Here is a 14940-nt window from a genome sequence, read left to right as displayed (position 1 = left end):
CACACACAGTGGACCAGACTGAGAAAGAGCCACAGGCTTATGATTTTTTAATTGGAAACACTTCCTTGATCACTGTGCAGTTAAATCAAGACTTGTGGTGGTAAAAGCAAAAATGCAGCTTGGGAACACACTGCTAGGGAGAAGATAGAATGAAGGATCAGCTCTCCTGGGAGCAGCAGCTTAGAAATATTTCTGAAACTTCACTGCTACATAAAAAGAATATCTGTAAATTCCCTGTCTACCCCCTCTATATATCTAGTCATTTAGGAAACAGCATCAGAAGAAATAAAGAATCATGAATGTTATAGCTATACCTGTGCAAGAGGCAGAAACAGATAACTACAGGCTCACTAGTCTTACTATACCACCATACAAGACTTCAGAACAGATTTTGAGGAAAAAGAATAGTGAACTGTGGAAATAAGTGAAAAATAAGTAACTCGTACCAGCAAAACCCAAAAGCTTCCCAGAAAAGGGCTATGTAATATATCTAAACAATCACAACAATAAAGGCATTGCTTATGGTGTCACTGGAGGACATACTACCTATTAAAGAAAACCAGGATTTCTGTAAGAACAGTAAATAGGGCAATGAACTAGCTAATAGAGAAGACCAGAGAACACCTGCATTTGAGAATATTTTCAACAGAGAATCTGAAGTACCACTTTGGAAAGAGGTCACCAGGGGAGTTCCACAGGGAGAAACTTGAGAATTAGTCTTACTCAGTGCCTTTGAAAAGACCTTAGCACAAGAAGTGGGTCATATACTAATGTGACTTATTGCTGACAGATTTCTAAAAAATAAAAATTGGTATTGAGAAGAATCACATCTCATTCAAAAACTGAGCAATAAAAAGAGGATTAGTTAAGTAATAAATATAGATACATTTTGGATGATTTCTTCAAAGCTATTTAGGTATGAACTCCTACTGATTCACAGGTTCAACACCAGGATTTAGTTTGAGATCCAGACATCTCAGTTTAGGCTCCCATATATAGCTAGCACCTAGAACCTCACAATGTTGAAAGTAAACCATAATTAGAGCACAGATCTACTCAACTAAACAGCTACTCTATATCTGCTTTAGGATGAGAAGAGCAGGTCTCTTGGTTTCACTGGCCCTATCGAAGAGGCACCTGTTATCTTTTGAGATATCCCTGGATATCCAGGACATATGTATGGATTTGGCACAGTAAACATCCACACCCCTCTGGAGCAACAATCAAAGACTGGTCAGAAAAACCAAGGCAGAATGCCCATCTTCCATCTGGTTGAAACGGAAGATTAAATACACAGCACATCTAAATTTAGCAGCCTAAACATATCCTTACGGTCAATCTCACCCTTAAACCAGGACTATGACCAGTAAGAACATCTGCATTAAGGAAAGGGTGCATCATATGCAATAGTTGAGCAAGAGAGTCTGAGCATTTAAGTTAGAAACAGAATGACCATCAGCTGCCAATACAGTGCAGCCATAAAAAACCCCCAAGAAATGTAATCCTAGCAAAAATCTGTCATAAAGCATACTCCAATTAATTACAGACAAGTACCAATAGCAGCATCCAAGACATGAGACTACATCATACAGCAGCAATATCATAAACAGTAACAATGACACATAAAATGAAAAATCAGTTCAAACAAGAACAGATCTATGCGCACCCCCAGCACCCCTCCAAGACCTTCTAGAAAAAAGTGACAACGTTATCACAAATGAATAAATTTAGATTAGACAGTAATAGAAGATCCACAAAGATAGTGAAGTTGTAATGGTCTGCAGTACAGAGATTAAACCACGTGATTGATAATATTTTCAAAACTTGTACTATAAGTTATACAGTTCCTTACTGTGTAAATTAAGTCAGTAGGAATACTACTGGTGACTAAAGTAAAAGCTTTTGCATGACCAGGTTTTTTTGTACTTTATACCTCAAGGGGATCCAAACCTTGCAGTGAACAGAGAAAATGATCTGTTCCTAATTTCTTTACCTGCCTTTAAAAGTTATGCCAGCTCCTTTGTTCACTTGGGTACAAATATTGTTGCAGATCACTGAACTCAGTTTCCACAGCACTAAAGCATGGAAAAAGCCTCTCTAAATGTAACATGGAAGAAATTTTTTTCTTTAGAATTACTTTCTTCTTACTTGTTTTTACCCACCTTATCAGTACATTAAAAAAATGAATAGTGTTGAAGTAAAACCTCAAACACTAGAAGACACTGAAATTAAGGTTGCTCACAATCTTAGTTCAGTTTCCTCATACACATACATTATAAGGATCCATGGTAAACTACTTTCTTTAACAATTACAGTCTTAAGTGATGCAAAGAGATATCTACAAAGTTATCTTGTTTGGAAAAAGGGCACAAAACTGAAAAAGTAATCTGATTTTAGCAGTGTTTTATCTCCAGCCCTTTGCCATGAGAGTTATGTCAACAGCCACAAAAACTTTTAAAATGTATTAGCTGTGTATTACTTATATTGCAAGCACTTGAAATTCAGCCACATACTAAACATTCAAAGTATGAAGTTTACACAATTGCAGAAGTAGTAACAGATGTGAAATCTCCAAATGTTTCATTAAAATGTGCATACTTTTACCATTACATACCCATAGATTGGCTAGCAGCTGTGAATTCACCCTGTATACCATTTTTATCCAGAGTTCTATGGTCTAGTTTATGGCATGCTGATTCCACAGTGTTAGGTTCTTCCACATCACTGTCTGTTTGATTCAGTTTTTTGAAAGCACTTTTCCCCCTACAAGGACTTCGTCTACAACATGAAGACTCACTGTCCTCTGTTTCACTGTTTGGGTCAATTAAAGCTGTATTGTACTTTTTGGTCAACGTTTTCTTTGCTGTGGACTTGGAAGGCGAGTTTTGTGCATCTAATTCATTTGGCAAAGGAGATGGGGCGTTACTCTCTCCATCTGAAGAGGAAGATTTCATCGGCATTGCAGCATTTTCATGGTAGTGGGGATTTGGTTCATATTTGGGCTTTTCTAAACCAGGGAAACAGATAACAGCCAAAAACCAGTGGGCTCTGTAAAGGAAAAAAAAACCGATTAAAAACTAGCAATTACATTAATGCTCACAGTTAAACCTGAAATTGGTAAAAACCAATTGGTAAAACACTGAGTACACACACACAAAATAAATGCGCGTCCATAATTATTCAAAGATAAACTGTAATAGCTGTTCACTTTTCTGAGCAAGTTTTACTAAGCCTTCACAATCTTCTGTAAAAGTAGGATTTCTTCATGCAAGTAATCACCAACAAATATATCAATATGATGCAGTTAGCTTAAAACATGTGCTAACTATATATTTCAATTTGCTCATACTTTATGTATTCCTTTCGTTCTCTGAATTAAAACTTATTCCTTTTTTAGTATTTTCTTCATCAGTGCATGAATTAGAGATTGTAGAGTTCATGTTTTATGGCTGTTTTAACTTTTCTAGTACTTCAGCACTAGCAGTATAGCTAGTCAGATCTAACAGTATAGCTGAATTGCCCAGTCTTCCACCTATGAAATCTTCCAATTGTATTCAACACTTCACATTTTAGAAGAAATCTTGTCAACAGTGAGTTAAAGAAGGGGAAAAAAGAGTGTTTGTTATGCTATCACCATGACTCTGTTGTCCTCTTCACCCTTCACAGAACTGACATTCTAACTTCTTCAGGATCAAAAATAGTTATACTCCTCAACACAAAATATGTTTTGTCCCAGTTTCCTCCTAACTCCTTGCCTTTTCGGGCTTCACTGACTTGCCACTCAATCAGAAATGGAGCAGCAGCAAATTCAGGGACTGAGGCATTACAAGTGGATTTTAAATGACCCCATTTAGAAATTTTCTGAATGATCTCTGATTCCCTACAGCAAATAACAGAAGCTAGCTTTATATTATACAGGTGTGTTTTAGAAAAAGAAGAAAAAGCAGTAGCTAAAACCACTTATGATTATGAAGCCTAAACTCTATCAAAACTTAATGGCAGTTAAAGTAAGTGGCCTTTGAAAACTGCATGTGAAACATGGAGGCATTTTGTCTTGAATGATTCACCACACTTAATAAATTAACATATTAAGTACTGCCAAACCCTAGAATTTGTGTGTACTCTACTAATATAGACTTTACGTATCAATTATGTAAACAGACTAGCAAATTAACCTGGATGTAAAAATAAAACGCCTTGTAACTTTTAAGACAACAACATATCTTCGTTGGAAACTTGAACAAGAAGGACTGCACAGGCAAAGGACACTGATGCAGTTGTGGTTAAATCACCATATTGTTCTCAAGTTAATTCTCCCCTAGAGTCAATCTGCCCACCTCCAGTTACTGTAGTCTGACAGCCTGTTAGATGATGAGTCTATATTGCCTTAACTAGTGGTTATGGGACAGTCTGGAAAGGCTTTCTGGAAACAGTCACTGAAGTCCAGCAACTCCCCATCAAACCACCACTTTCTCATTTCCCTGGATATGTGGGTATTTTTCTGCTCTGCAATATTCTTACTGTACATACCAGGAAACCACTTTTGCAAATGAATGTCCTATTATCACCACTCACCAAGCTTCAACTCATGGTGATGGACAGTTCCAAAGGCATGAACAGGATTATTTCCAGGTAACAGATGCACATTAGAAGTCCATTTTTCATGCTCTCATCCCACGCTGTCATGGATGAGACCATGAAACCAAACTAGTCTAAACCCAAATCCCCAACCCACACACAATGTGAACATTATGCCTTCAGTACAAACTACTATGTGTTAAAGGGGGCCCCTGGTGGTCTAGTGGTTAGGGTGCAGCACTCTCACCGCTGCGACCCGGGTTCGATTCCCAGCCCCTCGGGCAGATGGAGCTCGTTAGCCCTGTAAGGCAATCCATCTAAGAGAAGGTCACTCTAAACAAACCTACGTCCTGAGACCCTCACTGCCACTGTCCAAGCTTGCTTGGCCCCGGCAGATGAACCTCAGGATTAAAGGGTGGGCTCAGTTCAGCGCACGCTGTGTCTCACCTAAAAAATCCACTGCGCAGGCTCGAAGGGTCAATGACCTTTCCCAAATCTTCGCTCGCGAAGACTGGCCATATTAATTGACTATGTGTTAAGTTACTAGCAATATAAGTAATTCTTACAAAACCACAGAACTATTTATTTTCATTTTCAGGTGGCTTCTAAGTCACCCTGTCTGTTATTTGCAGGAGATAAGCCTCATTTCTCCTATGTATAAACAATGTAGATGTCTGAATGATACAAGAGAGGATGGTGGGAAGTAACTATATAACAAGTGCTAAGGCAACTCAAAATTTAAACTACAGATACTTCAAAGTTCTGGTACTTGAAGCTTCGTGGGAGAGGGATGGCAAGGACAAAGTCTATAGTGGACAGGAGGAATACCTTACATCTGAGTAAACTGAATAACCTAAGTATCTAAAAAACTAAAGTTAGTGCTTGTGAACAGCTTTCTTGGGAATATAATTCCAACTTTATAAAAAGGATAGATCTATGTATGGCCAATTGTCTCCTAATTGCCTCTCTACAAATAGCCTCAGAATGGAGCTGGAGAGGAGGCAGGAAAAAGAGAAGATTCAAAAATCTTCCTCCCACCACACAATGGCATGGTATCTAGATAAATTTCTTTTTATTAAACTTACTAGCTTTTTATTTAAAAAACCCTCTTTTTTGATTTTTGAAATATTAGCTAGCATGGCTATGTGAAGTTAGTTAGAAAACTCCTCTCTCTCTCTCTCCTGACTTTATTTATGTTTTTATTGTATCCTTTGAAAATGCAGCAGTCTACTTTGGCTTAAGGACTGTTTAGATTATTTTTGTGAAATACAGAAATGTGTTTGTGACTATTTGCTCTGATCTTAAGGAAAGCAAGCATCGAAGTCCTTAGCAACTGTGACAATGCTAATGGTCTTCCTCCTGACGCACAAAAAATACCAGGAAAAAAGGATATAAAAGAAAAAGAAAGAATAAGGTTCCCAAGGTGGTAGAGATTTTCAATTGAATTTTCTTCCAATATTGGTTTATTGTAACTAAAGGATGATCCCACCTCTACAGTGAGATCTCATTAGAAAGGACTAAAAAATGTAAATACAAAAGTTATCAGCAACAAAAGCTTAGGGGAAAGAGCTCCAGAGAATGAGATAAAACTTAGAAAAAGTACTCAAAAAAGTTCATTTTTCCTCAGTCTTTCTACTGCCTGATACTTCTTATACTACAGCATTTAAAGGTCTTACGTAACTATTTTGTTTTTATCACCTGGAAGAAGTTGTTACCTTCAATTCACACTACAATGTAGCTTTAAATTTTAGAATTATGAAGCTTAAACCTTTACAAAATAGGATAAAAAGGTATGTTCACTTACGCTTCATTAAGGGGAACAAAAATGAAATCTTTCTCAAAAATGTCAACATGCCGTGTCCACGTTCTTACTCGCCCATGTCGCTTCTGTTGTATTCTGCAAGAAGAAACCAATACATAATTTGTAGGGTGGCTTATTTTATTCGAGGGACCTTTTTCCAGATATTTTCACCTTGACAGCTTGTTGAAATTTTCAAGGCATATTCTATGTTTGCTATGGGTCTGGATGAAATTTTCAAGGCATATTCTATGTTTGCTATGGGTCTGGATGCCTCCTTGAGTTCTGTTCTTCTGTACAAGAAGTATCTGTTCCTGTAGTCTTCACTGTACTTAGCTCTTAGTTAAAATGACTGATCAACAGACTTACGAAAGGTTTGAAGTCTCATGAATATTTCTTCTTTCTCTTTGATTAAGGCGTTTATAGAAGAATGAACTGAACACATGTATTCTATCAGCATCTTCTTTTTTTAGCTTTTCAAGTACCAAATACCTAATTAAAACAAACAAACAAACAACAACAACAAAAAAGAAAAAATTAATAGAGATATTAAAGTATTCACCATCAGAGTGAAAAGGACTGCCAACAGTGCTAGACTTGATCTCAGATGTCTTTCCAACTCAGTTGATTCTATGATCCCCACCAAATTGATGCAGCTTCTCAAAAAACAGCTATTTAGAGCTGACAATCCACAGGAACCAATTAATGCGAAGTTTGTGTAAATATTTAAGGTATTAAGTGCTCTGCTCAATCAACAAGTTGTTCTCCTGCTGTTGCATTTATTTTTTTATCACAGTAAGAAAACAAATTTTCAATTAATTTGTTACACGACCTATTTTGTATTTCAGCCACTAGATCTCCAAACACTCCCAAGAGTGACACAATCATTTTCTTTTCACCTCTATAATATTTTAATAGACCAAAAATTATACACACGCACCTTATGTGTAGCATAAACACAGCGGCATGTAACAATTTAATAAGCTTCTAACATTTGTAGCATCAGAAAAATCTCAAAATTAATGTATGTATTACATTATTCAAAACAAAAAAGGCTTTTTCTTTTTTTAGTGAAATTTGCTCTTCAGAAGTTAAAAAAATTATAAAGAACCTTTTTCCATGTCAGAACAACATCACTGTCAAGCAGGATGGGAGAGGAACCAAAATGTCTTGCAAAATTACAAAACAACCTTTAAAATTACAGCTATACATAGTTGGAGACCAAGTGTTATCAACTGACCTATGAATTTTTAATGTCAGAACTTCTCAAGTTTTAAAGTAAAAGACAACTAAAAACCGATGTGAAATAAAACTTACTTTAAATAAAAATCAATAATAACATCATTTAAAAATTCGCCTTCATTTAGACAATGGAGGTCTTCGTTGGTCACAGAAATACCGCCTTTAGCTGGAGAAGGCGGATAAACTATCAACCTGGGAAGAAAAATACATTCAATAAGAAGTATGAAATGCCAAAAAACACTCAGAGAATTGGTACAGGGAAAAGATAATTATCTTACTTTTCTATAGGACCAATAAATACTGTATGTGGTTCACCAATTTCTTCATCATCCTCAAAAAACGGTAACTGTTTATTTCGCTGCTGCATTTTGGACTCAGAAGCAACCTTAAAAGAATAAAGTCAATATTAATTTGCATACGGTGCTCAATTTTACTGAAGCGGTAATAAAACTCTGGAAGTCCAGCAGTATAATATCCATTGTTTTTGAAAAAGACTTCAAGTTTGGGTTTTTTCTTTCCTACTTCCATCAATTACACTTAATTCTTTATTCGTTTCTTGCAGAGTCACTAAACTCTAATTCTTTAAAAGGCAGTTTGCTTAAACAAAGCATTAATTAAATGTAACTACAACACTGCAACCTTATTTCTTGTTTGAGATATTGTAATTTTACCAGTAGATGAATTGGGAAAAAATTATGTTGTCTAATTATACTACAGATTTCTCACCCCAGAATAATTTTTAAATAACATTTCTTGTGGACCATTGTATAACCTTACAATCAAACTAAACACCTTAAAAAGTACTGTGAGTGCACAGGCTATTTCACATAGTTTCATAACCCACCATGGACAATTATGGGAATCCTCATACTAAAGTCATCAAAAGTTGTTGGAAATTTTTTTTTGGCTAATGACTAATACACTGTCTTTAGTGTATTTGCAACCCAAATAACATAATGATTTTGTTCTAAAACAAAAACATAATTACATTTTTTATTTTGCTTTCTCTGTGAGATGGGCTTCCTTTGGAATTGTCTTCCAAGCACTTAGTAAATGCAACAAGCCTGGCATTGGCTTCTTCAAAGGAAATTTTCACAAAGAAGTCAGAAATATTATTTCTAATACCAATGTCAGTAATTATTTTTTCAAATATTGAGTTTGCATGAGGATCAAGACCGGTTTCAAAAATCAAAATTATGTATTGTTCTTCTTGACCTATAAAGAAGCAGAGAGAAAACTATTCATTTAGGAATAAAATAAAGCATGTTGCAATAATAAACAAATTTTATAGAATCGTGGGACAACATGAGTACACACTGCTGACAACACATGTAAGCAGTAATACAGATCTGTGCAGACAGACAGAAGGATTAACTACCAAATCTTTCTTACCTACATTTGCAAAGAGTGCATTCAACTTCCGCCTCAATCTGGCAATGTTAATTATACCTGATAAATTTTTAAATGACACTGAATGCAAAGCCAAAACAAATTTTGTTTGAAATAACATCTTCTCTGCTTACTGACAGCAAGACTCTGTAATCAATACCTTCTCTTCTTCTTATTGCTGTTCCTATCCTATTGTTTCAGTACAATTCCAGAAATTATGTATTCAGCATAATGTCCTCTCTGATCCTAGAAGGCTATACTATAAAACATCACTGTTTTGGAAGAAGTTGGAGAGAATGAGTCGGATCAAGCAGCTATTATATAAATACCACCCATTTATATCATCTGAAAAATCAAAAAGCAGTAAATTGCACTGAGAGGAATTATTTTAGGCAGTCAGACACAGGAATAGGATTCAGGCTGCAAATCCCAGTCTCACATAGCTGCCTAACACAGAGCTGCCAGAACCTGTTTCTCCCTAAGAGGAGTTTCAGACACATGTATAACCATTTCCCTTTGGTCATTCCTAACCCAGCATGCTAACTGTTGTGAGAAATAATTCTTCAGCAGCATAATTCTCAATTTACTGCACAGAGAATTTAGATGTGTAACTGGGTTTTGGGCGTTCCTGTTTTGGGAACTAGGCATCTACACACAATTGTATACAAAGCTATGGATTCAGGCTTGAATTAATTTCATTGTTTACAAAGCAAAGAGCAACTGTGTTATCATAAAGTGCTCCTAAGTATGAAATACAATAAAGCAGCTAGGTATAAAACTAGTTCAGTGCCACAGCCCCAGGGAAAAGAGCTGGGAGGCACTGCTGAGAGGCATGCCAAGGGAAGGACTTCTCACACAGACAGCTCAGGAAGCTTTTCCTTTTTTCACTTGTGAACACCTGTGTCCACCTGGGGTCTACTTCCTGCTCCCAGAATTGTGTAAAGGTCCCCTACGTGCTCTCCGATTACTTTTGTAATTATAATACTCCTTATAGCTCATACTTTTTATGGGAGGTGGATAAGGTTATTGTAATAGTATTATGGAAGCACACAATTCTGAGACTGTTGAAAGCTTTCTTCCTCCATTTGAATGCATCATGTTTGTACAGAACTGAGTATAAATAATCACAAAATTTAACCTAAAGAAAAGCCTACTTAAGGGTAAGAGGACTCTATGCTGATTGTAACAGGAGTGCATATGAAGATGCATACGCTAGGTCCTTGAAAACTATGTGGAAATTAAATTTTATTTCAACATGCACAAAGACTATCCACGTATTTTCCAAGCAGATATTGGTCTAACTCATAACATCACTACAAGCATATTGGGGAAAGAAATCCAAGGCAAGCCGTACAACAGTTTCTACTGAAACTAAGGCCTGTCAGGAGTACAGCAGAGAAAGCAGAAGAATAGTAAAATCTGTCACGTAAGTGTAAAGACTCATATACAAAAGCTAAACAAACCAACCTGCTTTCATTGACTACAAATATTAGTGAAAAAAGTTATACTAAACTGACTGAATGTTGTAATTAATTAGCATGTGTCTGGACAAACAGAATGCCAAGCTGTTCTGAACTGTAACTCTTCACCAGCCTTGGAAGGTGACAGTGTCTGAAAATACACTACACCTACCCCAGCCAATGATGACCGTTTTAGTCTTAACGCATTTAGTCTGAATTCATGACCCAAAATATTAAAATACAATTTAAAGTCAATAGTAGACTAAAATTGTTTTACTTACTGTCTCCTTTACATTCGTACCAGACATTATCTTTACTCATTTTCAGTTGATCTCTCAGGCTACTACAGGTTGCAGGTACTGTTTGTAGGAAAACTACTGGCAATTTTCGGACACTACACCATTCACATTTGGTAAGCTCTGAAGTTTTCAGGTTAATCTCTCTGATATCGTTTTCTGATTCTACGAGAAAATAATAACATGATATTAAATTATAACAAAAATTTTTATCTTTCCTTTACAATTTCCACCTTGATTTTAACAAAAAATCACTATGTGCTCACTAACATTCTTAAAAGTTTTTAAGACTTTGAAGTTAACGCATATCCAGGAAGTGATGGGGTTTTATATCTTAAATAAGACAAACTGAATTCCAGTGTCACCTGTCAGGAATCAGAAACAAACTGTTTTCTTCTCACCAACTTTAATCGACTCTTTATTCCGTTGGAAAAAAAAACCACAATTTCCAGTGGTTTAAATTTGCAAATATTACTATGACACATTTTACAATAGGTTCGTAAAACTTTCTTTGTAGAAAGTTCTCTTATGAAAAATAACTTTAAAAAGGAGAATAAACACGTGCAGAGAAATGCACAAGATAACAAGGTAACAAGGTACTGCTCTCAGTTGACTTCCAAAGAGAAACGACGGTAACACGGTTAATTTTTAACACTACATCTGATGGCTGCCAATGCCAATGTTGAGTATTTTACAGGTTTTACTGAATTATGAAACTGAATACAGAAATTGATGTAGATGCAAAACTCAAAAAAATTAAATGAAAAAGTGCTAAATGCTCCAACAGACACAACACTTAATGAATCACCATTTTTATGCTATTGAGGGATCAGGTCCCATGGAAATAACTTCACTGTGCACCTTTTTTGACTAAACTTGATAGCTGTCTTCTACAAATTATAGTAAGTTTTTTAGTGTTTTATTTTTTAAAATAAATTTAATGCATGAAAACTGGTAGTTTCTATTCATCTTTATTTTAGATGCAACATAAATACTTGACTTACAAAAGCTACATTTTACAGGCTGTGAGACACCTTTCTGCATATAACAATGACAAATACAATAGTTCTCTCTAGAAATAACAAAAGCAAAATTCAATAGAACTGTATCTTAAGACTGCACCCAACAAAAGGTAGCAAAGTTTTTCAGGCCCAGAACAAAATCCTACAAAAGAAAAGGAAGAAAACAGAGCAAGTGTTGTAAGCTCATCATTTCCTAAGCTATGGAGTTTATTCTTTATACCATATTTTTTTCAGTAACATGAAATACACAACTTTTAGGCAAGAGAAAAAATTACCAAGGGAGACATAGACAAGAAAGGTCTAAGACACCTGGGTGTTTTTTACTGTCTACTTATGATAGCCGAAATAATGAACTAATATAGTGTTAAAGAGCTAACAAGTTTTACAGGAGGATTACTCTTGCTTTTTATTTTTGATAATAATTTTCAAGACAACCATAGCCCATCATCACCAGAATATCTACAGATCTTCAACTCAGATGAAGGGGGAAAAACTAATGACCCAGTTGTATGCACAGCACAAATTGCTAAGTCCCGCTATCAGTGAATTTTTTTCTGTCAGTAGATGGCAGAGATAATGCAAAATCCTTTTGTTTTTTATTCACCAGGTAGTTCAGGTCGAATTTGTACTCTCCATTTTTTTTTTCTTATCTGACTACAGACACCAGTATAATTTATTACATAAATGACAAAAACAGAATGAATACTGAATTATCATTCACTTGTTAATACCTTTAACAAGGTTACTTCATTCAAAATATATATATTGAGTACCAACATAACGTGAAAAATGTACTCACCTTCTTGACTCTCTAGCCGTATTTTGATATAATCCAAGCAAAACTGAAAGAAAACATAATAGTAAGATTTCACATCTTTTCTAAACCAAAACTGACTGAAAGCCTTTTAACTGTTAGTAAATACATTTCAACTAACTAAGTACTTCAGTAATAAACATTTTATAATTAAAATTTTACATGTTAAATTTTTAAAAAAACCCAAAATGTACATTTTAGCACAACTCAAGGAGGCAAGCACATTCGTTACTACTCAAGAGTCCTTTTCAGTCCTACTGTTGAATTTTAGATCTCTCTCAAGTACTCAGTTTCCAAAAGTATTTACAATACCTTGAAAAACATAACAAATTGTACTTCTTCAAAAGAGAATGTTATCTATCATTATTTAAGCAAATTAAAAAAAACCCAGGGTTTTGCAGAAAGGTGGAAAGAACAAGTAACACCTCTCTGCTGTTTCTGTGGTTACCCCAGAGAGAAGTATGTGTTTTATCTGGCTTACTGCATACAACTAACCTTCAATGTCTCCTTGAAAACTTCCATGTAACTTGGAAGGCTAACAAAAAAAAAAAAAATTGTTCTACAGAAGCAAAATTAATTCACTTGTAGGACAATGCTTCTTCCTCCCACCTATCAATATCCATATTTTTTGTGGCTGTTGTTTTCAATTTTCTTAAGAAATGCATACTAACCCATAACTCCCCAGCAACCAAGTAAACAGGATTTTCAAGGCTTTTGTAGGCACAATGTTTCTATTAAAAACCAGAGCTAGACTGCAGGTGTTAGTACGCAACAGTAATCTGAGTTTCTTTGGAAATCATGGCCTCTGGAATTATGGACAAACTCACTGTTCCACAGACAAAGGCAAAATATTACGTTTTTTCAAGTATGAAAATAACAATGTCCATGAAAACCTGAAAGGAGAGCTGTCAAATAACAAGTTTACTTACAATCACAGGTTCCACTACCATTCTTCGTAGCGTTCCTATTCGTATACTTCGACAGTTCAGAATGACACTTTCACAGGAATTTTGATAATTTAGAGGTACAGCCTCGGTTACCATCTCTTGAGAAATAACTTTACGACGTTTTATTGGAGCGTCAGACAGAATGTTCCCAAACTGAAAAGTAATTTTCAAGGTTTCAGAATGTATCACTAAGGTTTATTGCTAAATCAAGCTTGTTAAAACTAAGGACTAAATTTTCGGCAAGTTTTCTGTTGGTCAACAGGATTACTTGCTAGAGCTTCCACCTCATATACAGAAGGTAGATATTTACTAAAAGACTTTTTGGGAGCCTGAGGATGTTAACATTGCTGCATTCAAGAAGAAAAAAAAAAGGTAAGCTGACAATTGTAGACATTTTGTTAACATTTTCAAATCATGAATAGTGCTTCTAAAATTGCCAAAACCAATTCAATTTTAGTCATTTTGAAACACCATGCACCTGGCAAAACAAAGTTATTTTTAGTATATTTTATTTATTTAGATAAAAACACTAATGCCCTAAAAATACAACAATGTTGGTGGTTTCATTTTTTTCCAGTTTTTGTTAATCCAAGCTTTTTGTGATCAAGTAATTTTTGAGGTACAATGCATCACCACATTAGCAGAGTAGAATCCTCCAGAAATATAAATAAGCCAAATCAGAATTCCTCAAGGCATCTCTACAGAACTACTAAGATGCCTACAGGATAGATTCCAGGGTCACGAGACTATGTACTGAAAGAAGGCCACATGGAGTTTGGCTTCAATTCAAGAAAGTCTCTAGATGCTGACTGAAGTTGTAATCTCAATGAAGTATCCTGTTTACCAACAGAACAACCTTACAAAAAACCTATTAAAATGAAATAAACCCTGCTGATAGGCATCAGATTAACGTATTTATTTGTTGTATTGCTTATATTGCTCTAGTTTGTTGAATTTTCTGTACACTAGTCTTCTCTTTGGTATTTATATCGTTTCATAAAGCTGTCCATGAGCAAGCATTCTTTTTTGTTACAAAATACAATTAAACTCCCACAGAAAAACATTCTACAGGATTCAGTATTCTATTAAGACTAAATCTCAAAAATTATATCCAAGTCCCTAATCACTAGCCCATCTTGGCAATAATTCAAAATATACTTTTGGGTGCTTCATTTAATACACTGGAGAAGGTAGGGATCTAAATCCCTGTAATTAAATGTTTTCCTAAGACTCTTGCTGAAGAGAGCTTTTCATTTTTGTCTACTGGACTGGCTAAATATTACTAAAAGCTTAAAACAAATCACACACAATAAAACAGCAAACATCAAAGTGGTGCTATATTCAAGTAGCCTCTTCAGTGAAGAATTAACGCATATTTTGAGAGAAACACAACT

General features: G+C 35.3%; 1 protein-coding gene across 5 annotated transcripts in view; it reads right to left on the bottom strand.

The window, feature by feature from the left end:
* Nucleotides 1–14940, bottom strand: part of SENP6 (SUMO1/sentrin specific peptidase 6) — a 74165-nt gene that overhangs the window by 9155 nt on the left and 50070 nt on the right. For all 5 annotated transcript variants that reach the window (XM_017825817.1, XM_017825793.1, XM_017825809.1 and 2 more), the window contains 9 exons: nucleotides 13529–13699; nucleotides 12585–12627; nucleotides 10749–10928; nucleotides 8607–8833; nucleotides 7897–8003; nucleotides 7694–7810; nucleotides 6746–6868; nucleotides 6383–6475; nucleotides 2615–3048 (listed from right to left, as the gene is read on the bottom strand). In XM_017825817.1, the coding sequence (XP_017681306.1) occupies nucleotides 2615–3048; nucleotides 6383–6475; nucleotides 6746–6868; nucleotides 7694–7810; nucleotides 7897–8003; nucleotides 8607–8833; nucleotides 10749–10928; nucleotides 12585–12627; nucleotides 13529–13699 (1495 nt within the window). The remainder of the gene's footprint in view (nucleotides 1–2614; nucleotides 3049–6382; nucleotides 6476–6745; nucleotides 6869–7693; nucleotides 7811–7896; nucleotides 8004–8606; nucleotides 8834–10748; nucleotides 10929–12584; nucleotides 12628–13528; nucleotides 13700–14940) is intronic.

Source organism: Lepidothrix coronata, unplaced genomic scaffold (genome assembly GCF_001604755.1).
Source record: "Lepidothrix coronata isolate B3197 unplaced genomic scaffold, Lepidothrix_coronata-1.0 Scaffold4, whole genome shotgun sequence".
Taxonomy (NCBI): domain Eukaryota; kingdom Metazoa; phylum Chordata; class Aves; order Passeriformes; family Pipridae; genus Lepidothrix; species Lepidothrix coronata.
Note: the sequence above shows the minus strand (reverse complement) of the source record. Positions and strands in the feature narration are given on the sequence as shown.